Consider the following 26284-nt stretch of genomic DNA (forward strand, 5'->3'; position numbering starts at 1 on the left):
TTTGAAGGGTAACAGCTTCCAAGCAACACTGTCCAGTAGGCAACTGAAGAGCGAGACCAGACTTAGAGTTAGGGCAACATGAGACAGTACTTAGGTTTCAGTAGCATGGAGAGGATGGTCCGACTCATGAAACTGGATGACCTCTCCAGAGAGTCCAGGGCAGAGGAATGAGTCCAAAGGCTTGAAGTCCGTGTGTGGTTAGAGGACCGTCGGAACACAAAGGAGTCTCTGAAGGAAATAGGAAAGAGTTGGGCAGTTCATCCCGTCTTTTGTTGGCAGGTCTAACATAGTGACTTTTGGTATACTTGTAGCTCAGTGCTACAGTATATTAAAAGCACTGGGTTTCTAAGAGAGTAATCTAATAATCTCTAAACTTAATATGTTCTCTTTGTTTTCTTGAGTAATAGCATCATATTACCTTTCCATTCAGTAATCATAAAGAAGATGATCCCCACAATTGGAAAGGAGACATGGAACAAATTATTTAATTAATTTTTAAAAAATTTTATGACTATTTTTATTTTTAAAGATTTTATTTATTTATTTTTCCCCCAAAGCCCCAGTACATAGTTGTCTGTCATAGCTGCACATCCTTCTAGTTGCTGTATGTGGGATGCGGCCTCAGCATGGCTGGAGGAGTGGTGCCTCGGTGCGCACCCGGGATCCGAACCCGGGCCGCCGGCAGCGGAGAGCACGCACTTAACCGCTAAGCCACGGGGCCGGCCCACTATTTTTATTTTTAAAATAAAAGAATACCCACACAAGACTTAGGATACATTCCTGGGATTTTTTTCCCTAGAAGATTTATATGTCTGATGCTTAGTCTAATATTACAAGAAGTTTCTAGTCTCTACACCAGGAGCTGTCAAACTTCTCCTGTAAAGGGTCAGATAGTAAATATTTTAGACATTGCAGGTCAGATACAGTCTGTGTCACATATTTTTCATTGTTTTTTCCCCACCTTTTGAAAATGTCAGATGCATTTTTAATTCACCTGCTGCCTCCAGCCCTACTCAGCAGTTATTCAAAGGGGAAAGGGAAGACTGGGTTGCAATACTTAGACTCTTAAAATACAGATATATTAGATACAAAATTGACTACATATAATGGATGCATCGGGCAGATAACACAAGGAAAATTGAATAATCCATATTCAAATATCTTAGAATTGGTGGTTTCGATTCAAAACTAGTGACAGATAACATTCACTTATTTGCATACTTCATCATTTCTGTAGCATGAATTCATTTTTCTCTAAAGATTTTGAGGAAAAATAGCCCTGAGTTTGTCCTTTGGTCCTTCTCTAAAGATAACAGCAGTGTAGGTAGGGGAAGAGCACTGGCTGGGTGTCAGGATTCTCATCCTAGCGGCAGCTGTGTATCTTGGCTAGCTCTCTTGGGCCGTGGGGGTCTGAGCTGATGAGGGGGTGTGGAATGATTCTTACATTCCTGTCAACTTGGATTCTTGGCTTTTGAGTCCTTGCCAGTTGTTTCCTTCAGGTTTGGGTTCAGGTAGGTTTTCTTCATTTCCAGTCTTTGCAGAGGCAGGATGACAGGTGGAAGTACCTTGACTTTGATAGTAGCTGGCCATTCATTGTCACTTATTACAAAAGAGAAGTAGGGTTTTTCATAACCAGGATAGATAGAACTCTCTGTAGCTTGCTAACATTCTCTTTATTCTGTCCTCCTTTTATTCCTTCCTCCCTTTCCTCCTCTTCATTTTCTTCTGCTGCTGCTGCTGCTGCTTTTGAATTTTGTAGTGGAAGGAAAGAACCAATTGCATTCATATTCCTAGCTTCCTAAGAAGCAATTGCAAGTGCTACATCTAGCATAAAACCTTTGGGCCAGATACATTAAAATGTGTAATAAAGTGAATTGATACTATGCTAATTACGTATTTTTAAGTAAATTTAGTGGTTTTACGTTTCCCAGACAAATGTACTTCTACTCTGTTCTCAGTTTCCTCTGCAAAGTTCCAATGGAAAGTTGCTGTTGTGAGAGAGAGAGCAAGTTTGCTTCTCTGTTATTTGTCTTTTTAATTAATAGGCTTTATCTTTTAGACCAGTTTTAGGTTTACAGAAAGTGTAAGGAGTTCCCATATATTCCCTCTCCCCCGTTTCCCCTGTAAATAACATCTTGCATTAGTGGGGTGCATTTGTTACAATTGATGAACCAATATTGACACATTTTTATTAACTAGCGTCCATAGTTTACATTTGAGTTTACTCTTTGTGCTGTACAGTTCTGATGGGTTTGACAAATGCATAATGTCTTTTATCCACTATTAGAGTATCACCGTTTCACTGCCCTAAAAGGCCCCTGTGCTGCACCTATCCATCCCTCCCTTCCTCCCCCAAATCCCCGGCAACCACTGATTTTTTTTTTTACTCTCTCCATAGTTTTGCCTTTTCCAGAACGTTATATAGTTGGAATCATATAGTATGGAGCCTTTTCAGTCTGGCTTTTACTTAACAATATGCATTTAAGTTTCCTCTTTTACTTTTCATGCCTTGATAGCTCATTTCTTTCTAACACTGACTAATATTCCATTGTATGGAGGTACCACAGTTGACTTATCCATTCACCTATAGAAGAACATCTTGGTTGCTTCCAATTTGGGGCAATTACGAATTAGCTACTGTAAACATTCTTGTTCAGGTTTTCGTGTGGACATAAATTTTCAACTCATTTGGGTAAATACTCAGGAACTTCTGTTATTTTAATTAGCTAAAGGCCAATGTCAGGAAAAAATATATTTGAAGGTCCCTATACATTTAAAAATCAACCTATAATAGGTTTTATAGCTTTCTTAAAAAAAAAAGATATAATGGATATTTATCTCATATGCCTTTGAGTTAAAGATAGAGATCTTTAACATCTAGAGTAATTACAAAAAATATTTCATGTTTATACCAAGGCCAGGGAAATAGGAACAGGGACATAGGTAAGAGATTCATTGGACTCTGAAATGATAGCCATTACGGAACAAAACTGCATGTCACATTCTCTGTTCTTCACTTACAAAATCATAGGCCTGCAGAATTGGAAGGAACTTTAAAGTGTCAGCTAGTCTAAACCTTGCACTTCCGGGGAAGGAAACTGAGCTCCAGGGTTATGAAATTACTTGACCAAGATGATACACACTATTAGTGAAGCTGGTCTGGTGTCCAGGGTTTCAGTTTCCTAGTCTAGGATTTTTTCTATTATACCAATTACTTGCTTTATACTATGTTGGCTATTTCTGCATTTCTTTTTAACTTCAGTGTGTGTGTTTGAGAGAAGCAGTCAACGCCTTTACCATTTATTGAGCACTTAGTGTGTGTCAGGCACCATGCCGACATCATTTACAGCCTAGAGGGGGAGACAGAAGTTTTAAAAGCAATATACTATGCCTGTGCTGTGGTAAATACAGGGAGGGCAGTGTGGGTGTTTGAGAAGCACCCAGACTGGCCTACGAGAGTCAAGGAAGGTTCTGAGAAGAAGTGACATTACTCTAATATTTCAGGAATGACCAGGAATTACTGTGTTTTACTGAATCTGAGATATTATCAATTGTATTATGCATTATTTTATATACCACTTAGAGAAAAAAACATTGCCAGTTAAATTGTTATTTATATCATCAATTATAAGATGCATCCCAATTTCAGAAATGTTAAAATGTGCAGAAATGTGTCTCAGACTTGATGATACATGGTGGTTAGATGGAAGAGGGGAGAACAAGGGCCTGGAAGCAGGAAGTTAAGCATGGTGAAGTTAGAGGGTAGGGCTGGAAAACTGTGCACTGGGGACAGCTAACTGCTCAGGACCTTGTCGACTTAACCTAAGGGCCATAGGAAGCTTCCAAGGATTCTACACTTGGGAGGAAATATGCATTTCAGAAGGATCATACCGGCTACAGTGTGGATGATGAGTTAGAAACAGCCAGGCTCTTGTAGTGTTCCAGACAAGAGAGAATGGTGCCCAGACTCTGGTTCTGGCAATAGGAATAGAAGCAGATGGATGAGTTTGAGGGATATTTAGGGAAAACATTTAGGAGCTAGAAATGTCAAGGTTCGGTGGTTGGTTGGATATAGGTTGGGGAAGATAAAGGGAAGAATCAAGGATGGAGCCCAGGTTCCTGACTTGGAGCTGTCTATCAGGAGAGTGATAGATCCACTCAGAAGAGGAGTGAGGCAGAAAGCTGCTGAGTATTTGGGACGTGTTGATTTTGAGGTGCTTGTAAGACATCCAGATGTAGAAATCTAGTAGCCATCTGGGGCTCAGGTCATGACCACATGGTTGATAAGTGAAGCCATGGGAGTAGATTGGATGACCCAGGATGAGTGTATGAACAAAGAGTGTCTGCCACAAAACCGTAAAGAAGGGTAGAAGAGGAAGGCTGCCAAGGGGGGAGCAGGAAAGAGTGGCCAGAGAAGCCAGAAGAAGTCCAAGAAAGGACTTCCAATGTCATGGAGGCCAAGGAAGAGAGTCTCAAGATGGCCAATGTGGCCATCACTGATAAAGACAACTGAGAGGTCAAGAAGATAAAGCTCAGAACATCGCATTGGATTTTAGCATCAGGGAAGTAATTGTCAGTTGCCACAAAGAGGAAGGTGAGAGGAGCTGGCTAAGGGATGGCAGGTGAGGAAGCAGGAAGAGACATCATAAACAAACCCTTCAAGTTGTTTGACAGGAGAGGACCCAAATCGGGAGGTAGCTGGAGAGGAATTTGGGGTTAAGGAGAGCAGTGATGCTGTCTTTGAAGATAGTAGCAATTTGCACATGTTTAAATCCTGATGAGAAGGAGCTCGTTGCAGGGTGGCCACACAATCCCTGGGCAAGTTAGAAGTTGGAAATGTGCTTTCCTCCACTCTCCACACATACACAGTGGCTGGATTCTCTTCTCTTGTGTACTTGATGATGTCCATCATACTAAGCCCTTGCTAGAAAGTACATGAATATTTATAAAAACAAAGAATTAAGATCTAAGACCCACTCTTATGCTTTGGAGAGTGTCGTGGTTTGAAGACCTGGGTACACAAAGTCCTTGAGATAGGATCCAGAGCCATGGGGGTCGCCGCCTTGCATTGCCTTTCTGACACATTAATTGTGAGATGTGCAGGTATTTCATGTACCACTAAGAAAGGAAAAGTGCTGCCAATTAACTGACATGTCATCAATGGTAAGGCACATCCCAATGTGAGTGATGTTAACATAAAAGACATGGGAGTCTTCGAATTGATGAAATACGGTATTAGCCTTAGATAGGAGTAATAGAAGTGTGGGCCAAAGATCAGTGTGAAATTCGTGTGTCTGTAGTAGCAGAAACTTGAAGTTTCAGCCTGATAGCTTTTATTTCTACTGGAAAGTCAAGTCAAAGTTCATCTTCTGGGATGGAACAACAAAAGGCCCCCAATAGCCAAAAGTATTCTGAGAAAAAAGAACAAAGCTGGAGATATCACAATCCCTGACTTCAAAATATACCACAAAGCTATAGTAACCAAAATAGCATGGTACTGGCACAAAAACAGATACCCAAGTCAATGGAACAGAATTGAGAGCCCAGAAATAAACCCACACACCTATGGACAGCTAATTTTCGACAAGGGAGCCCAGAAGATACAATGGAAAAAGGAAGGTCTCTTCAGTAAATGGTGTTGGGAAAACTGGACAGCCACATGCAAAAGAATGAAAATAGACCGTTATCTTACACTATACACAAAAATTAACTCCAAATGGATGAAAGACTTGAATGGAAGACCTGAAGCCATGAAAATTCTGGAAGAAAACATAGGCAGTACGCTCTGCGACATCGGTGTTAGCAGCATATTTTCAAATACCATGTCTGACCGGGCAAGGGAAACAGAAAAACTAAACAAATGGGACTACATCAAACTAAAAAGCTTCTGCACAGCAAAGGAAACCATCAGTAAAACGAAAAGACAGCCTAACAGTTGAGAGAAGATATTTGCAAACCATGTATCTAATAAGGGGTTAAAATCCAGAATATATAAAGAACTCATACAACTCAACAACAAAAAAACAACTTGATTAAAAAGTGGGCAGAGAATCTGAACAGAAATTTTTCCAGAGAAGATATACAGATGGCCAACAGGCACATGAAAGGATGTTGAACATCACTAACTATTAAGGAAATGCCAATCAAAACTACGATGAGATATCACTTCACACCCGTCAGAATAGCTGTAATTAACAAAACAAGAAATAACAAGTGTTGGAGAGGATGTGGAGAAAAGGGAACTCTCATACACTGCTGGTGGGAATGTAAACTGGTGCAGCCACTATGGAAAACAGTATGGAGATTCCTCAAAACATTAAGAATAAAACTACCATATGACCCACCTATTCTCCTTCTGGGTATTTATCCAAAGAACACGAATGCATAAAGATATATGCCCCCCTATGTTCATTGCAGCATTATTCACAATAGCCAAGACTTGGAAACAACGTAAGTGCCCATCAATGGATGAATGGATAAAGAAGATGTGGTATATATACACAATGGAATACTACTCAGCCATAAAAAAAAGATGAAATCTTGCCATTTGCGACAACATGGATGGACTTCGAGGGTATTATGCTAAGCGAAATAAGTCAGACTGAGGAAGTCAAATACTGTATGATTTCACTTATAAGTAGAAGATAAAAACAACAACAACACAGACACAGATTAGATTGGTGGGTACCAGAGGGGAAAGGGGGAGGAAGGAGGGCAAAAAGGCACATGGGTACAGTGATGGATGATACTTAATCTTTGGGTGGTGAACGTGATGTAGTCTACCCAGAAATCGAAATATAATGATATACACTTGAAATTTATATAATGCTAGAAACCACTGTTACCTCAATAAAAAAATAAAGTTCATCTTCTGGGGATGGGGAGATAAAGGCATTAGCAGCTCGCGAGTGGACAGTTTTGAAAGAGTCATTGACAGCAGTGGAACCAGGCAGACCCAGGAAATTGTAGGATGGTCGGGAAGCACCGAGGGTGTCCTGAGGTTGGGGACCATGAATTTATAGTGGCACCAAACTGCATGGCTGTGATTTCTTGAAAGAGCCTTAGTGGAAAGAGTGGACAGGGGCTTCATCCAGGATTGAGAGTTTGCTGGGGAGGGCAACAGAAAGAAAGTGAGCAGAGGCCTTGCAGATACTGACTGTGCAGACAGCGTGGGGTCACAGGGGTGGACGGCGGACCCCATGTTGGGAGACAAGAAATGCAGGCTGACTGGAGTGGTAATTAAAGGCAAGCAGTAACAACTCATGTTCCCCTACTGTTGACTGGAAATATTTTTATAACGTTACTTATACGTATAAAATATATAGAGCTAGGTAAAAACTCGTTTTACACATAGCTTTTACACAACTATCAAACCAAAGACATTTACAAATTAAGTTGAAAGAAAAAATTTTTTCAAATAAGACAAATGTAATGTCCTGGATATTGATGTTTCAAGTTCAGGATAGGAACACTATTGAGGCTCAGATTCTTTTGCACTTGATGTGTCTGTGCCCCCTTCTGCACACAGGGTTACTGCTCAAATCACCTTCTGCATTTAGCAAGCTTATTAGTATAACCCCTCAGGGTTATCACTCAACAATCCTGCTCCTCTTCTCTATTGAAATTATTGTGAAAGTTTTGTTTATGCAGCATACTCTGATAGCATTTTGGCTTTCATTTAATGCAAATGCATCATTTGCAAATTAGCCCACTTGGGTTCTTTTCCAATAAATCTGTTACTGGAGTATAGTAGTGTTATAGATGCCATCACCACAAATGCTTTAGTTATTCAGAATAACCCAGAATACCCCAATATATATTTTTTTAGATTGTCATCAGAATTAAAATAAAAATATGTATAAATTCATGGACATCTGAAAAGTCCTTAATTTTGAGAAACACTGACCGAGAGCAGTGGTTCTCAAAGTGTGGTGCAGGGACCAGCAGCATCAGCATCGCCTGGGAATTTGTCAGAAATGCAAATTCACACTATCCCCTCTGTCTCCAACCTACTGAATTCCCTGGGTGGAATCCAGGAATCAGGGCTTTAATCAGCCCTCAAGTTGAGTCTGATGCAAGCTGAAGTGTGAGAACTGCTGCTCTAACCTGACCTAATCACCCGTTTTACAGATGAGGAAACTATGGCCCAAGAGGTACTACTCAAGATCGCAGTTAGTTTATAGGAAAATTGTGTCTCAAACCTGGAACTCTAAGCTTTAGTCCAGTTCTGGTTCCAAAGCACTACATTGTCATTCCTTCCTTAGTTTTTGTTTTGTTTTCTTTGGTTTGGGTTGGGTTTTAAGGAGATGTTACTAAAGTTTTGGGTTCTTTTCATTTTGTTCCTTATAGTGCCAGAACCTACTAAGAGCTGTTCAAGCCAGCCCCAACCTGCCGGTTCCACTACCAGTACTTCCACCAGCACTCTGTCCAACAGCAGCAATGGCAAACGTGCACCTGCCAGTGGGCAGCAGCCAGCTGCCTCCCGTTACCTGCCTCGAGAGGTGCCTCCACGCTTTCGTCAGCAAGAACAGAAGCAGCTATTAAAGAGAGGTCAGCCATTGCCTACAGGGGCTCTGACCAGTGTGAGCCCAACCCAGGGTGCCGGGCCTGCAGGGGTAAGCCCTCCTCCCATCCCTGGAGCCGGAGTGCAGCAGCGTCCCAGCAAGCTCCAGCCAGGTAAAACCGCATAGAGTGAGGCATTCTTTTTATCTGAGACTGGTGTGCTGTTTTCAACTTTGCTGCCGAATAATAAAAATGCACATATTCTGATCCATATTCACTATGTACATATAATAGAGCGAGCAGCAAGCTAGCTAGATGATAGATAGATAAGATAGATAGATTTCAGTTGGATTTTAAAGTTCGATTCTGTTTTCCCCTAGTTATTTCTGTTATTTCTCATGTATTTTCAGATGGCGTTAGCTACTTCAGCTAAGTTTGTTGCTCACCAGAAACTCCAGGTCTCTACATCAGTACATAAAAATCTATCAAGGCAAATGCTTTAGAACCATGCAGTGAACAGTTAAATAAAACGCTTTTCTCTCAGTTTACTAAGATGTCTATCCCATGACTGCACACACACATGCTTTGCAGGGAGGTTATAGGGTTTATGGGGAGTGGGTATTTCTAACTGCAATTTATTCAGACACTTTGAGCCAACCTGCCTGATACCTCCTCGCACTCAGCCCCGGAGGGTTCCTGGTTCTGATCCACCTGCTTCTTGTTGGCCGCCTTGCCTGCACTTAGATACTAGCTTTCTCTTGGCTCCCAGGAGAAATGACCACTTGCCCGTTTGCTTTCCAGCTTCCAGAATGTTACATCTCTCTCCTGTCTTTCCTATTGCAGTCTTCTTGACTTACGGATATATACTTTTACAAATTTCTTTAGTGAAGTTTTAGGGAAATTTCTGGAAGAGAGCAAAGTATATGTGCTCAACTGCCATGTTTCTCTGTTATTTTCTTAAACCTTTCTGTGTCAAGTCATTTAACAACTGGACTGGTTCTCATGTGGAAACCGCATTTGCTAATGGTAGTGAAATCAGATCTGTAATTAGAGAAGCAGGAATGTTTCTCATATTAGATTGGAGTTTAAAAGAAACATGTCACAATCATGTTGATATTTGTGTTTTTTTCATATGCTGCTTTTTAACATAGGGAATAATTCCAACATGACCTGAAAGTATTTATAGCAGTATTTCTCAAAGCCGTGACTTTGTGGTATATTCAGAACGAATATTTATAGACAACTTTGCCATGTCTCTTCAAATAGTGTTGGCTCTCATCTGCTAATTTCCTGGTAGAGGGGATGTAGGTCAGTGATTGTAACCAAAAAACAAGGAAGAAAAGAAAGATCAAACACATTCATTGACCGAGAATATAGTCCCATCTACTTAGCTGCCACAGTTTATAATCAAACATACAGTTACTTTCTACACTGAAATATGGTCCTCAGAAAAATCTTAGCAGAGACAAAGATTGTAGGGTCATACCTAAATAGCTTGCTGTATTAAGATGCTTATTTTGAAAAGCTGAAAAAGAAATGTAACAGCCCTGCTTTTTTCGGGATTTATCTTGTTTGATTAGCTGGCAGTATTGCATCAGTGTTCTCATCAAATGTTACTGGTGCAAGATGTTTCTGGTACCTTCTTAGATTAAGTAGTAAATAATCAAGGAATTGATTCAATAAAATTTTGTTATGAAATAATATTCTTTAATAAAATATTTGTCTGTAAATGTAATACCCTTCTCCAGAAAGCCATTCCTAGTTCATTGTACTTTTAAAATATATACGTTGAATACTAACTCATCAATTTAGTTATGAAGACTAAATTATATATAAAAACGTCTGAGAAAATGGAATCAATCTATGTAATATTCATATTAATAAAATAAGAAATGATTGATTTTTTGACTCGCAAACAAAAATCTTTGTTTTAAAACAATTTCATCTCTTCCTTAACAGTCTCTGGTATCATAGCCAGATGAATCTTTCTAAGTCGTCACCTTTTGTTGCATCAGAGGTCCCCTCAGAAACCTGTCCCGGTTCCTAGTTCCTAATGTGCAAAGTCTTGGTTTCTCTGCCTGGCTGTCGAGGCCCTTCAGCCTTGTCTAGCCAGCAGTTTTCCTCTTATTCCCCATGGCCTACTTTCTATTCTAATTGGGCTTATTTCCTTTCCGTGCTCAGTGTTGTCTTTTCCTGTACAGTATGTGCACACGCTTGACTGCCTTTCCCCTTTCTTTCTCTCCAAATCGTTGTCACCCACCCTCTATGAAGCCCCTTAAGTATTTCCATCCTCGCTGCTCCTCTTGAAGCTGTAAGGTACTCAGTCTGCAACTTACAACTTCACAGTTATTGTAAACTGTGTAACCTATATTGTTTGCTAACTAGAGTATCCTATAAAGAAAATGTTGGAACTTCCTCCTATATGACTAGCTTAGCAGGGTGGAAAGACCTCTAAACTGTAGAAGACCTGGCAGCCAGCACTGCTTATGCTATCAGCTAATACTTCCATTTCTTATCCAAAATGAGAGGTCTGAACCTCTCATGACCTCTAATCTCTAAAGTCCCTTCCCTTTAATTTCTGACCTAAACACTATTCCAAAGAGCTTGTTTGATTTTGTCAGTGGAAGGCATTGCAGGAACACCATCCCATGTTGTTCTGGAATCAGCACAGGGATTGTAGGTGAGCATTAGCATGCATGGACGCAGTATGGCAGAGTGCTCAAGAGACAGGTCTGGGGGCCACAGGCCTAATTCAGTTTTCAGACCCATGATTCTTGTGAGACCTTGACCAACTCACCTTTACTTCTTATACTTCAGACTCCTCGTCTATAAAATGAGGAGATTCCTACTTTACAGGATTTTGAAAATGAGGTATTTATTTCATACTTAGCACAGTGCCTTGTATATAGTAAGTGCTCAGTAAATGCAGATGATAGCTGTTAATGTGGGCCTTGTGAGACTTATACAATATGTGACATGTATGTACCTGTCTTTGAAACACTGTTAGGGAGCAGAAATTTTTTTTTTTTTAAACTCACAAAATCTTTAAATGACTAAATTCAACAACAGTGCAGTAAAGGTTTCTCATCACTCTGTGACCTGTGTATATTTTGAAATTTCAGTTGTCCTTCCTAGAGTGGAAGTATTCCGTAAAATTTTCTTTTTCATGGTACAAGTTTCTTAATTCATGTCCAGGTCAAATTCTATTAGTATGTTCCAGAACGGTAACCACATTTTCTTGCTGCATTGAAACTTTTCTAGATACTGCTCGAAGTAAAAGCTCTTATAACTTTTTTTAAAGTAATACATAGATTTTCATTGTATTTGTATCTGTGTAAGCAGGTTTCCACTCCTGTAGCCACTCCTACATTCATAGTTTCATTCGTGATTCCATTCCTCTAACTGTAAGGTTAAATTCAAGAGTATGAATGCTGGATCAGCAGAACTGAAATGGAATGACTCAAGCAGGGGCAGGTGAGTGACTAATCCTTAAGAATTTACCAGAAGACTGTTTCTGGTGAAAAGAAAAGTGAAATTGGGAGTTATTTCAGCCCAGCACATTAATTTCTGTGTTATTCCCAAATGTATCAGTGTATGGACTCCCGGCCTCCAAGTTTTAGTGTGCTTGACAAAGATGAAAGAAGGTTAAATATCCCTGGAAGGAACTGGTGGAGTCTGAATCTCCTTTATCGTTGCCTTGTGTAACGAAGCTGCTAAAAGTAATGGACATCCTGGTTTCCTCACGGCAGAGGGTTTGACCATTTGCCTCTTCCATGGGAAGGTGGATTGTCGCAGTTCTTCCTGTAGTAATGGAAAGCTTACATGTCCATGCTGGTAAACAGAGAGGACTTACAGATAAAATTAAATGGTATAGGTGTACAAATGGCAAAGTTTTAAAAGAATTGAAAACTGAATTGCTAGTATTTTTAGCCTTGCAATTATAGGTAAATTGTATATACTGTTGTATAAGACAGCTGGTGGATGTGGAGAGAGGCCTGGCCTGACAAGAATGCTGTCGTCATTCTTTCTCTTTATGTACCACATGCTTCCTAAAAGGACGTGAGTCAGTAGGTCAGTCTGGCTCTTATAAAGTTTTGTTATGATTCACCTTGTGATTTAATTAATCTGTCAAACTTATTCATATAGAAAAACTGCAACCCCAAGTTTTGCCATTTTTTGACAAACCAGTACACTAGCTTAATACTTCACAATCTCTTTCCTTTTGTTACTCCAGCAGAAGGTTTAGGCAGCAGTGCAACACTGACTTTGCATACCTCTGAGAAGGGGGGAGAAGATGCTAACTTTTCAGAACTTTAGTTTCTTCACTAATTCATTGAGCAAAACATTTATTGAATGCCTGCTAAATGTAGGGGATACACAATTCATGACTGAGGTGTGTTGGAATGACCATTAAGTAAATAGGCAATTTACAGGTGCTGTGATGGAGATAACTGTAGAGTGCCATGTGCACACATGGAAGGGGCAGTTAACCCAGACCAATTATGTGGGGCTGCCAAGGCAGGCTTTCTGTTGGAGGAGATATGAGCTGAGTTTTGGATTAGCTGTGAAAAGCAAGTGACAGAGCGACCTGCATGCACAAAGGCATAGACCCGCAATTACAGGGCCTCTTTGGATAACAGAGGTGGTTCAGTGTGTCTAAGGAGCAGAATGTAAGGGGGCAGCAACAGGAAATAGGGCTAGAAAGGTTGGCCATTAGTATTACTAAGTAGTAGCAATAAACTAGCACAAAAACATTTTGTGATGATCAAGTCAAATTAAATTCATATTCAAAGCCGTTCTGACAAACTGCTTTTGGAACTTGATAGGCTAATTCTAAAGCTCATCTAGAAGAGTAAAGGGGTGTAAATAGAATAGCCAAGAAAATTTTGAAGAAGAAGAATGAGTTATCAAATGGAGCTGTGCTCCTCTAGTAATTATAACTGTGTGTTACTGGGGCAGGAATAAACAGATAGACTGATGAAACAAAACAGAGAGACCCAGGGGAAACACACACGTATATATGGAGATTTAGGTTAGCAGGAATGTAGCATTGCAAATCACTGAGAAAATGGTGGCTCAAATCAATAGAGTGCTGGAAAGCTATATGCAACACAACTGTGAGAACTACTGGAAGATGATATAGGAGAAGATTTCCAAATCTTGGGATGAAATTTTTTCTTAAGCAGGAAGCCATGAAAAGAAAGGCTGACAAATTTGAGTGTATAAAAGTTACCAACTTTTGTACAAGCCCGTAAATAAAACCTGAGAAGAAATACCAGGTATTCCTACAAATCAGCAAGGAAAAAAAAACAGTCCAATAGAAAAATGGGCAGAGTGTGAACAGGCAGATTACAAAACTACTACAAATGAGTACTAAACATGTTGAAAGATAATATTTGTGATCAGGGAAAAAATAAGTGAAAACGAAAACAGTGATAGGGCCGGCCCTGTGGCTCAGCAGTTAAGCGCTCGCGCTCCGCTACTGGTGGCCCGGGTTCGGATCCCGGCCGCGCACCGACGCACTGCTTGTCAGGCCATGCTGAGGCGGCGTCCCACACACAGCAACTAGAAGGATGTGCAACTATGACATACAACTGTCTACTGGGGCCTCGGAGACAAAAAGGAGGAGGATTGGCAATAGACGTTAGCTCAGGGCCAGTCTTCCTCAGCAAAAAGAGGAAGATTTCCGTGGATGTTAGCTCAGGGCTGATCTTCCTCACCAAAAATAAATAAATAAAGTTATTTTCTAAAAAAATAAAAAGAAAGAAAACAACAGTGATAAACCACTTTTCACATACCAAATTGCCAAAACTTTAGAATCTATTATAATAATAACAGTACTATTGATTGAGTGCATGGAGTTTGCTAGATCCAAGTGCTGTACACATATTAACTTGTTTAGTCTTCACAACAAGACTCCAGAACAGCCACAACTGACTGTGTGGGTGTGGGAAAGGACAGCTGTCCTTTGCTGTAGATAGGAATGTAAATAGGTACAACCTCCAAGAAGGGCAGTTTGGCAGAATTTATAAAAAGTGTAGGTGATCCTGTCTTCCTGACCCAGCTGTTCCAACTATAGGAATACATTCTCGAGACCCCTAAGAGCATAGCTCTTCATTGCCAGCCTAATGTTTAGCAGTTATTCTCTGCCCTGTGACATGAACTAGCGACAGGGGAATTGAGACTGTCGAGAAGCAGTGGGGACAAAAACGGAGGTGACCGCTGCCTCTTTGGAACAGTTAGAAGTGTAGGTAACATTAACCTTCCAGTGACCACCATCATCGTGGTCTGTCACCTGGTGATAAAGAATAAGCTGAGTCTGAGGACCAGTTGAACTTTTGCCAGGAACAGCAATTTAAACTCTTCCTCTCATTTCCTCCCACATTTCAGGTTCCCTCATCCCCTCTCTGTGTTGGCTTAGTGCCATCTCCACATTAGCCCTGGGTACGTGCTGGAGAGGCGTCACTGGTTTTGTAGCATTATTTCAGTCAACACTATCGCATTTTCTAAGATAACCAAGACTTCCAATACTAGCATGCAAAAATGAGTCCTGGCTACTTTTAAGGTTCAATAATGCTCATGTCAAAGTGAAACTCAATGAGTTTAAAGCAAAAATGGATTCTTTATAGAGGGCTACCAATTGAAAATAAGGACTTTTCCAGCATCAAGATGACAGTCCCCATTAATCGTTGATGCTGTGACTCTATACCAATTCAAAATAAGGACTTTTCCAGCATCAAGATGACAGTCCCCATTAATTGTTGATGCTGTGACTCCACTTTAGATGTCTCTTGTGGGTGACATCCCTCACGGAAAACCATGGTGTGCCCAGAGCGGCCAGCATGATGAAGGCCTAGAAATGTCGTATACAGACTGGAAAGGAACTGAGGGGAGCCCTAACAAGAGCCTTGGGACGAGGAGGGTCTGTGAGCATTTCAGTTACAGAAGGGCTGTCTCATAATCCTGGAGGCCACTGACTGGGCAGCTCCAGAGAGGGAGAGAGGGTAGGGGCAGAACTAGTGGAGCAAAAGTACTAAGCTGTGGGGTGGTTTCCTTCCTTGGGAGAATCCCTATTCCTTCCTCCGTCACTGGCAGTACCAGAGACATCATAATGAGTCACCAGTGGCAAAAGGGCTCCTGTGAGACAGAGAGGCTGGGGTTCCTCCAGCTCTGGTTCCAGGTTCTGTCTTTAAATAACAGCAGTTTGTCCTGAAATAAAACAGTGGCCTTCTAATAAAATAATACAGGGGAAAATGGGTTTTTTAATTCATGTATTGATTTGGAGGGGAGCTCATTTAGCCAATTGGCAAAAAATTTTAACTGGGAAGATAAGGGTTAGCGTATAAATTTAGTGATTCACACTCTTAAGTTTCCAGAAGAAAGTCATTTTATCATGTTATTTTCTGTTCAGAGTATATTCTTGCAAGTCTGCAGCATAACTCCAGCTTGAAACACTTGAGAGCTTTTATCTTTTAAAAGAAGTCTTTTTCATTGTGCTAAAGGCAGAAGAATGTAATTGTTTTGGTGGCTGCTTTGTACGTTTATAAACAGAGGCTTTGATTAATAGCCGTGCTGTTTGCTGCTTAGATCTTTTTTAGATAGAGGCAGGAAAGTAATTAAGAAGTTGGACACTTGCCAATTTACATATGGGGCTCATTTAGAATATTATAGCTAGTGTTGGTATGCCAACTGTTTAGGGGTTGTTTAGGAAAAGCGAGAAAGAAGAAGAACGGAAAACAAAGGCGATAGGAAAGAGCAGCAGTGTATTTGCATGCAGCCAATAGGCAATATGTCGTTATTCTTTTGGCTGACTTTCAAAAAAACAGAAGAAAAGTGGCTCTGGTGCTCACTGTAACTGGGCCCTGAAGTGAAAATGTTTGTGACAATTGAAAGAATTTAAAGAGGAAGGCAGATCGGTTTAGTGTCAGCTGCAATTAGATAATCAAAGCTTCCGAATCCTCTGGGGTGGATGCCTGCCCCTGGTTGAAGGGGATGAATCAGATGCCTCCAGGAGTGGAAGGGCATCGCCAGCCCCGGCCCGCTGGCGGCCCGCGGGCCTGCAGGTCGCCTGGGCGCAGGCCTGCCCCGGAGTGTCCTGCCGGCGGGACAGGATGAGGGTGGCCGCGCGGCGACGCAGCGGAGCTGAGGGCGCGGAGGCCGCCGGCTCGCCAGGTAGCGTCCCCGGGGGCGGGCGGCCCTTTCCGCAGGTATTTCCTCCCCGCAGCCGCTCGAGAGCACGAGACACCAACCAAACGGGGAGCACCCCGCGCGGCTTCCCCACGTCCCTTCCCGGCTGACGCCCCGCCGCCCTCGGCCGTGTCCTCCGCGCCCGGCTCCCCGCAGGCGCGCCGAGAACATGGCGCCTCCGCGCACAGCCGCTGAGGAACCCCGGGGTGCCTGTTGTTCCGGTGGCCTCCTAACCGAGAGGGAGCAGTCCCGTTTCACGGCCGCTCTGAAGGAAAACACGGGGCAGTAAGCTCGTGCTTTTGCACACTTTCATTATTGTTTCCAGTAAACCTTTTACTCCGCTCTGCATTTCGTAATTCCTTGCATTTATAGACGTTGACAGACGAAGTGTTTCGGAGTCTGTCCAGCGATGGAATTCTGAATTCACAGTACTTTCTCGAGGAAATTTTTACATGCAGTAAATGCAGTGGAAGGGAGGCGTCTTTGGTTCTCAAAAGCTGAAAACAGTTGTTACATTTATCCTGCCCCTTGACAGCCAAGTGGCAAGGGATTTGTGTTATCAGTAAGCATTAGTAAACATACATTTTCAACTATGGAAAGCACTTAGAATTATTTCTTATAAGATATAGTTTATTATTTTGTAATTTCGGTTAAAGGGACTGTGGTGATAAAGAATGATGTACTGTTTGTCAGTGTTAGTACTAATTAAGCATTCTGCACACTTCTGAGTAAATCTTATTCACACTTCCCTATCTGATTAATTTGATACCTAATTAAAATTTTACTTACTGTAGCTTTTGGAAGCTCTTTGTTAAATACTTTTCCTTGAAAATTTTATCTTAATATGGTAACATTTTAGAATTTAAAAACAAAAAAAAAGCTTTTCTCTTTAAACCATGCTATTGTGTGATCCTTTTTAATTTAATCACTTACGACAGTTGTTACTTATATTTTTATAGAGACACCTGTTTTTAGAATGCGTAAATCATTTAAACAGCAGAAGAAAAGAGAATTTACCATTATGCACAAACTTCATTACTTTTTTCTTTTTAAGGCTTTTTTGGGGGGAAATTATTTTGATAATAGAATGATGTAATGGAAAGAGCACTGGAATTTTATTTTGAAAATGCAGGTTTTGGTTCAGTCCATGCTGCTTGTTAGTTGTAACACCTTTTCCAAGTTTGACCTCTCTGAGGCACTGTTTCCCCATCTGTAAAACGGACATAATTTGTAAGGTTCAGTTAAGTCAATACGTGTGGAAATACTTGGAACTTCAAAGTGCTGTGAAGTATTTGATGTCTTATGGACATGAAGACTTATTTATAAACTCTCTCAGACTTGCTGCATGTCCGATGGATATAGATTTTAGCCTTCTAAAGCTCCTGGGCTGTACAGGAGAGTCTAGAATACTTATGAGAGAATTCAATCTTGGTTTATTTTTCAGAGCTTTCATTCATTCCAAAATACCTGCTCCTGAAAGTTAGTCATTTCACAAATTTCTTTCACATTGTTCTTTTAGCCTACTACTGAAAGACAGATTTGTGAATTGATAGCACAGTTAAGAGACTTTGGTTTATGAAAAGCATGTTGTTCAAGTATTGTTGAAGTCATAAATTTCTCCTAAGAAGAATAGTGTGCTTTAAACATAAAGAGAATAATAATCTTTTTACGTTTCATGTTTGGAATAAATTCTAGAGTCAGAATATGTTGTGGTGGTGGTGCTCGTGGTGGAGGAGGTAATAATGCTGGTGATGATGATGAAGATGATGGTGATGGTGGTAGTGATGGTGGTGATGAGGGGGAGAGACATTTAGGGATTCCTCAGAATAGAGCTATTCAAACTGGGCTCCTCAGAGACCCGTGGAAGACTTGAAAGGAGTCTAAGTGGGAAAGGGACAGTAGTGAGTGGGTGGAGCCTAATTTTTCCAAAGTGGCTTTAGGTTTAACTCCTTCGTGTGTTGGAGATATCGGTTCTGCTCTTGGTTTTCTGTTGCTTGTTTTGTTTTTACCACTGCACAAAAAAGACAGTGTTTAGTGGTATTTTCAAATCAACTTGAGTCTATATTTGAAAACCATAAATACTGTATTAAAATCATAACTTTTTGCTTTCTAGTTTTCAAAACCTTTCCAGCTTTCAAATATTAAAGTACATAGGACATAGTTGATACCCACTTTAAAACTTCTTGAGAAGGAAAAAGTGATAAAACAAGGTAAAAGTGAAAGAGGGAAAATAAGGAAAAACTAGAGCAAGGAGTGGCATGGCGTGGCACGTTCCTTGAGAAGAGACCAGGTCCTGCTCAGGTGTGCAGTCTCTGTAAGCCCATCAGCTAGGCCTGTTAACCATGTATGTGCAGCTGAATTGAGAATGTCTTAGGATCGTGCAGTTGAGGACACGCTGACTAGAGTCACATAGGGACGGGCACAGTATGGGGCCCCAAACTGTAGGAAGAGATACATTTGTAAAGAAAGCCCCTGGGGGCACTGAGAATGTCAGAACTGGGAACACCAAGGATTAAGGCCAAAAATCAGAATTATAGAACATGGCGTAGGGTAATTCTTATTATTCATCCTTGACCTTTTGGGTTTTGTGTATTTGATGTTCATTTTGATTCTAATAGAGCCCCCAAAAGTACTTCTCTTGGAAAAATGCTTATATTATTTTGGAGTCCTTAAAGCTTAATCACAATGAAAAACGTAATATTTGTCTCTCATTTTTTTTTAATTTACTGTTTTCATTACAACTAAAAACATTTAAATAGAAAAATATTTTTAATGTCTTACTTACAATAGTAAGTAATAACACATAGGTAAATGTATAGCAAATTAACTCGTTGGCCTCATTTTAAGCCCCTCGAAAGCGTTCCATATATAAGGGTTGCCAGTATTTGCAGGCTTGAGGACAAAAGTCCTCCTTTCAAGACGAACTTGGGCATTTCAAGCCTTGATGAGAATTGGGTGAGAATCGAGCCTCTCCTTTCGGCGCCTTTAGTAGCAGTAATGCCCTTTGCTTTATTCCTCTGTGCCAACATGCAGGTGCAGACACCCATTCAGTAGAACACCTTTTAAAGGTTTTGTTTTTTTTCTTGAGACATTTCTTCATCTCCTGCTTTCATCTCTCTCCCTCTTTTTGCTCCTCTTTAGCTTTCTGTCTTTTACTTCTTCCTGCTGTTCGTACCTAGTTCTAGAACAGTTAGTTCACCTCTGAGTTACAGGCACTTGTCTCCTGACGTGCACCACTTGCACCATGTTCTTGCTTTTGAGAAAAGAGTACTTGTTCAGTGAATGACAACACCTTGATTACTCAGTGCTTGTTAGATCTAGCCGCCATTTGATCAGGCTATTGAAGAGGTTAATAGAGAGGAGTGAAGAGATAGAGTGGCAGCAATGGCCGTTTAGGGAGCTAGATGGAGCACCTGCAGAGATACATTAGTCCACATGGAGGGGAAGGGGACAGGGCACTCCCTACGCTAATGGACTGAAACACTCACATCTGAGCTTCTGGCTTATTTCTCCCAGCACTTTTAGACAGATCCGCTTGGATGTCTTGCAGGCCACCCCAGACTCAATATGTCTCAGTCTGAACCCATCATCTCCCTTCTTACCCCCGCTTCCCAGAACTCCTGCTTCTCCAGTGCTCCTGAGCTCAGTGGCTAGCACTGCCATCCACCTATGGCCCAAACCCCAGAGCTGGACATCACTCTTGAATCCCCTCTGCTGCTCCCTGCATGTCTAATCTTTCACTAGGTCCTGTCAATTCTGCCACCTAAATATTGCTCCATCTACCTATCTCCCACAACAAGGCCCCTAGGTCAGATTGTCATCACCTTTTGGGCCTCAACCACTGCCACATATAGTTGGTGAGGTCTCCTTGGACAGGGCGTGAGGGCAGCGGTGTCTCACCCAAAAGGAAGGATTATCTGAGGGCCGCAGTCTTTCCTTGAGCTCCATGTTTTGTGCCAGGGTCAGCTCGCATGGGCTCAGTTATGTGTTTTCTTAGGTTTTACTGTCCTAAGTGGGAGAGTCTTAGCGGTGCTGCCGTCCAGGGGAATGGGGACTGAAGGTGAAAATCTTTTGTTCCAAACAGATTTCTGGCTGTATCATGGCAAAGTAGTTGGACATTATCAAGCTCATTTATCTTTGACAAAGGGTTAAGGGTTCCAAACTTACTGGTGTGGGGAAAATTAGAACTTTATTTATTTTTTTGAGGAAGATTGGCCCTGAGCTAACATCTGTTGCCAATCTTCCTCCTTTTTTCGTTTTTTCTCCCCAAAGCCCCACTAGATAATTGTATGTCATAGTTGTACATTCTTCTAGTTGGCTCTATGTGGGATTCCGCCTCAGCATGGCTTGAGTGGTACGTAGGTCCGTGCCCGGGATCCAAACCAGCGAACCCCAGACCGCCAAAGCAGAGCACGTGAACTTAACCACTACACCACTGGGTTAGCCCCTGAACTTTTGTTTATTTTTAACATAAAAAATACAGGGGAAAGGCTTTACTAATATTTGCTGTATGGATTGACACTGGGCTTTCTGTTGGTCATCTAGGCTTAGGGCTCATTTCCCACATATGCTCTTTTGTTTGTTGGTTTTTGTTGGAGCAGCGTTTGAAAGTAAATTGCAGATATCATGGACCTTAAATATCTCCTATACACAAAAATGTTCTCTTACATAACCACAGTACAATTGTGAATTTAGGAAATTTAACATTGATATAGTACCATTATCGAATATATCTAAATTAAATACATTTACATTTCACCAGTTGTTCCAATACTGTCCTTTATAACAATCGAATTGTCTATATTTGTTGATGCCCGCCTCCCACAAATGGAAAGTACAATGATAAGGTGTACTACTTTCAAATTGTTTCTGATAGTAAAATAATAGCTCGATATGATGTATAGCCTCTGGCTTTTTAAATTTTGTTTTTGTTTTTTGCATTCATAATTTTCAGAGAAAAACCTAGAACCTGTCCTTGGAAAGAGAGCTTTTAAATGGTAGATTAAACACAAGATAACTTTCATTTACTTTTTATGTGCTTTTTATCTCCATGTACTGCCACTGAATTTTCAGTAAAATTAGTTTTTGGAGACCTAGTTTATTTTGATGTTGTTGAAGAACCAAGAAAGAACTGAAATAGAGGAAAGAAGGAAAAAGAAATAGCAGTGTGTCCAATAAGGGCAGGCCAAACATTAAATGTCAGCACCTGCAGCCTGAAGCCAAATGGGGAGGGGCCGCTGCCCTCTCTCCCAGCTCGGCTCCCGTGACAAGGGCCGTGCCAGCCCACAAGGGTGCCCGGAGGCTGCAGCTTATCCAGGACCCCTGAGGAGACTATGCAGGTGGAAGAAAAGAGACTTACAACTGCTCGCTGGTTGGTTTGCTTTGTTTTGAGTAAAATGTTGTTGCTCCAATTTGACTTCTATGGTTCTACGCCTTATCTTTGAAGGAAACTGTGTTTTAGTTGTAGATTTTTAGTGGCAGTTGTAATTTTTTCTACATAAAAAAGATCTTAAACTGTTAGTTTTTTTTCTACTGCTTTGTCTGAATAGATAACAGTATTTTTGCAAATAACTTCTGTTAAGTTGGTTGCTAGCCAACATGGCACCTTAAGCTTAATCTTAACATTACCTTCAAAAGTGACTGAAAATTTAAGGAACATCATCTTATGTTAATGGCAGACTGCTTTCAGGTATTTATAAGAATTATTCATTACTTCATTTGTTCATTCAGTAGATACTTACCCACTGCCTTTTGTGTGTCAGATGCTCTGCTGGGCACTGGAGAAAAAGATCGGGCAAAACCAGGCAGTCCTTGCCTTTGTGGAGCTTACAGCCTAGACGGAGAGACAGTCACACCGATAACTCACACTAGGATGTGTGCTCCGCGAGAGAAGGAATTCGTCCATCTTGTTCATCATTGTGTCCCCAGCAAGATGCCTGCACATAGGAGGCACTCCATAATAGTGATCATCTAATCAGGGTTGGCAAGCAGTGACCTGCAAGCCAAATGTAGCCTGCCTCCTGCTTTTGTAAATAAAGTTTTGTTGGGACACAGCTACGCTCATTCATGTACATATTGTCTGGCAGCTTTTGCACCACAACAACAGAATTGAGTAGCTGTGACAGAAACTAAAAGCCTAAAATATTTACTGTGGGGCCTTTACAGAAAATATTTGCCGACTCTTGGTCTAAATGAATTAAAAGGAAAGGAAGACTGTTAATAATGAATGTGTCTGAGGGTCCTAACTGGGGAAATAAAGCTTATTAAATGAGACGTCCATTGAGTTGAGATAGGAAAAAAGAGTAGACGTTGAGTCCAGGTAGGGGACAACTTCTTCTAAGGCCCTGTCATTGGGGTGGGAGGTTGCAGATGGTGACTTGAGGAATTGGCTAGAGTGCAGAGCAAGAGAAAGAACGATGTGAAGTAGGAGAACCAAGCCTTGTGGCTTCTTCAAGACTTTGGTCTTTATGTTAAGAACCCTTGAAGTGTTTAAGCAGGTGTTTATGATCTGTTGGATGTCCATTTGGAAAGAATATTTGATCTGTTATTGAGCACACTGGAGAGGAGCATGGGAGGGTATTGAGGAGACTTTCTATTAGAAGCTGTTACAGTAATCCCGTCAGGAAATGAGGGAGCTTGGACTAGGGAGGTGGCTGAGGGAGGTGGTGTTTCTCCTTGTAAGTGGAAGGGTTCTAGAGATCTCAAGTATGTAAATGCACCGGCATGACTTCATCCTACCCTTCTGTTGTCTCAGATGTGGGGACGTGTGTACAGCTACTTTGCTTCCTTCCTGTAATACTGCACGTTGGTGCCTATCTTGAGCTCTTGATCACACACTCTGGGAAGGCATGAACAATGGGAACTTCATCATGGTGATGATCATTCCTTCAGAAGATGGACCTACTTGTTAGAAACAGTCCAGGCTGCATGGGCACGTCTAGGTACCCTGGATACACCTTGGTGCAATGATTTTTTTTTTATCCTAATGACTAATATTTTTCTTGAAATTTGGACTTTTTAATTTATGTAAATGAGAATAAATTCTTTTTCTCACAGAATTATCTACTTAATTCCAGTATTAGCTTTTGGTCCTTGGCCCTTTTTTGCTCCTGTAAAGCTCTAAGGCAGAGGACTGTCCGTGAAAGGACAGAATTTAAGTATTTATCAGCATTATTGATTCAGTGTTTTCCACCTAATTTTCTTCTCATTTTCTGTCTACGATTTTCAGGTTTAGTTTCTATATTAAATTCATTACTTGCCTTAGCCTCTTACTACCTCATAGAGAAGGTTATAAATTACTTTTTCTTGTAGAACATTATGGGATGTAGCTCAAAATGTAAAGACCCAGATTTGTTTATTTTTCTCATAAGCAACAACATTGCCCCTACATTTTATTATCTCATAACGTCAAAAATTAAACATTTTGGCTCATTTTTGTATTCATATTTATTATTTACAGTTTTATATTTTGATTATAAATATTTGTAGGAGATTCCAAAACAAAATCATCTGAGTAGGAGAATGGCATATGTTGGAATTGTTTTACGGCATTTATTGAAAACTCTTTTGTTTTTATGATTTTTTTATCTCCATAAAATATAGTTTTTTCTCTTTGACTCTTTTCATTTTAAACAGGATAAATAAGTTTGATTATAAAATATCTTTGCTTTACATGTGAACAGAAGCTCCACATTACTAATCATTAAGGAAATGCAAATCAAAACCACAGTGAGATTCCACTTCACACCCATTAGATTGGCTATTATTCAAAAAACAGAAAATAACAAGTGTTGGCAAGGATATGGAGAAATGGAATCCTTGTGTATTGCTGGTAAGAATGTTTAAAATGGTACAGCCATGTGGAAGACAGCATGGCAGTTCCTCAAAAAGTTATACATAGATTTACCATGTGATCTAACAATTCCACTTCTGGCTATATACTCAAAAGAATTGAAAGAAGGGACTGGAACAGATATTTGTACACCCATGTTCATAACAGCATTACTCACAATAGCCAAAAAGTGGAAACAACCCAAATTGTCCATGGATAGATAAATGAGTAAACAAAATATAGTCAGTCCATGCAGTGGAATATTATTCAGCCTTAAAAAGGAAAGAAATTCTGACACATGCTACAACATGGATGAACCTTGAAGACATTACACTGAGTGAAATCAGCCAGTCACAAAGGACAAATATTGTGTGATTCCATTTATAGGAGATACATGGAATAGTCATAGAGAAAGAAAGTAGGATGGTGGTTACCAGAGTCCGGGGGAAGGGAGAAGTGGCGAGTTATTGTTTAATGGGTATAGAGTGTCAGTTTGGGGTGATGGACAGTGGTGATGGTTGCACAATATGAATATACTTAAAGCCACTGAATTGTATACTCAAAAAGGGTTAAAGTGGAAAATTTATATTTTGTACATTTTACCACAATAAAAAAAAATCTTTGGGGCCAGCCCCGTGGCATAGTGGTTGAGTTCAGCACACTCTGCTTCAGCGGCCTGGGTTTGGATCCGAGGTGCAGACCTACACCACTTGTCAACCATGCTGTGGTGGCGACCCACATACAAAATAGAGGAAGATTGGCACAGATGTTAGCTCAGAGCGAATCTTCCTCAGCAAAAAAAAAATCTTTGCTTTAATATTGTAGTTGAGATTGACTCTGCCAAATATATTGATTATTTTTTTGTCTGGTTCTCATGTCAATGTGTAGAAGACATAAGCTCTAGAAATCATAAATTTTAGAGCTGAGAACCTTAGGGATTATGTGCTTCAGCATCATCTGTTTAGAGTTGAGAAGTGACTTCAGATTGTTCAGCTAATTGGTAGCTTTAGCTAGAACTTAGGTTTGGTTCTATACATTTAATCTTTTGTGTGTCCAGGAAACATTTATTGGTTGCCTAAATGTGGCCAGCATTAAGGATATAAAACTAGAAAGATACCATCCATGCCCTCAAGGAACTCACCTTCAGAAATTAGACCTAATTCAATGATTAGGTCTGAATCTCTTGGCTCTCATAAAGTTATCACATTTTTCTAACAGTAAAGATTTGCTCTTTTGATTACATTCCTACTAACAGCACTGGATACTTACCTTGGGTACCTTTTGGGGTTCCATCTGTGTCACTTCATTTGATATCACATTTAAGCATTTAATTTGTTAATTTTTTGGAAATATTTTTAAAATAGAAAGTGTACAGATAATAATAAAACTATATTCACAATATAGATTTAGCATAATATTTTGCCATACTTGCTTCAGATCTCTATTTCAGAAATGTTATAGATACTGCCCACAGTCCCATTCTCGTCTCCCCCAAAAGGAGCCACATCTTCAAGTTTTAGAGTGAAAATAACCATCCAAAGTGTGAAACGATGTCTCATGGTTCTAACGTGCATTTTTTGCATATGGATGAGGGCGTTTATTGTTGCATGTGTTAGTGGCGATTTGCGTTTCCTCTTCTCTAAATTGCCTGTTCCTGTATTTGGGTTTCCTCTTCTCTAATTGCCTGTTCCTGTCCTTCTGCCGTTTTTGTTGGGTTGTTGGTCTTTTTCTTATTGATTAGTAGGAATTCTTTATTCTGATCAT

At 40.5% G+C, this 26284-nt stretch overlaps 1 protein-coding gene across 6 annotated transcripts in view; it reads left to right on the forward strand.

The window, feature by feature from the left end:
- TNRC6C (trinucleotide repeat containing adaptor 6C) overlaps positions 1-26284 on the forward strand; it is a 148440-nt gene that overhangs the window by 61154 nt on the left and 61002 nt on the right. For 5 of the 6 annotated variants that reach the window (XM_087441688.1, XM_087441684.1, XM_087441686.1 and 2 more), the window contains exon 4: positions 8350-8676. In XM_087441688.1, coding sequence (XP_087297814.1) covers positions 8350-8676 — 327 coding nt within the window. Of the gene's footprint in view, positions 1-8349; positions 8677-11911; positions 11977-26284 lie in introns of those variants that run through there. The other variant, XM_087441687.1, reaches the window with a different exon arrangement.

The sequence above is a fragment of the Ceratotherium simum genome, chromosome 16 (genome assembly GCF_057802395.1).
Source record: "Ceratotherium simum simum isolate JZ-2026a chromosome 16, ASM5780239v1, whole genome shotgun sequence".
Classification (NCBI taxonomy): Eukaryota; Metazoa; Chordata; class Mammalia; order Perissodactyla; family Rhinocerotidae; genus Ceratotherium; species Ceratotherium simum.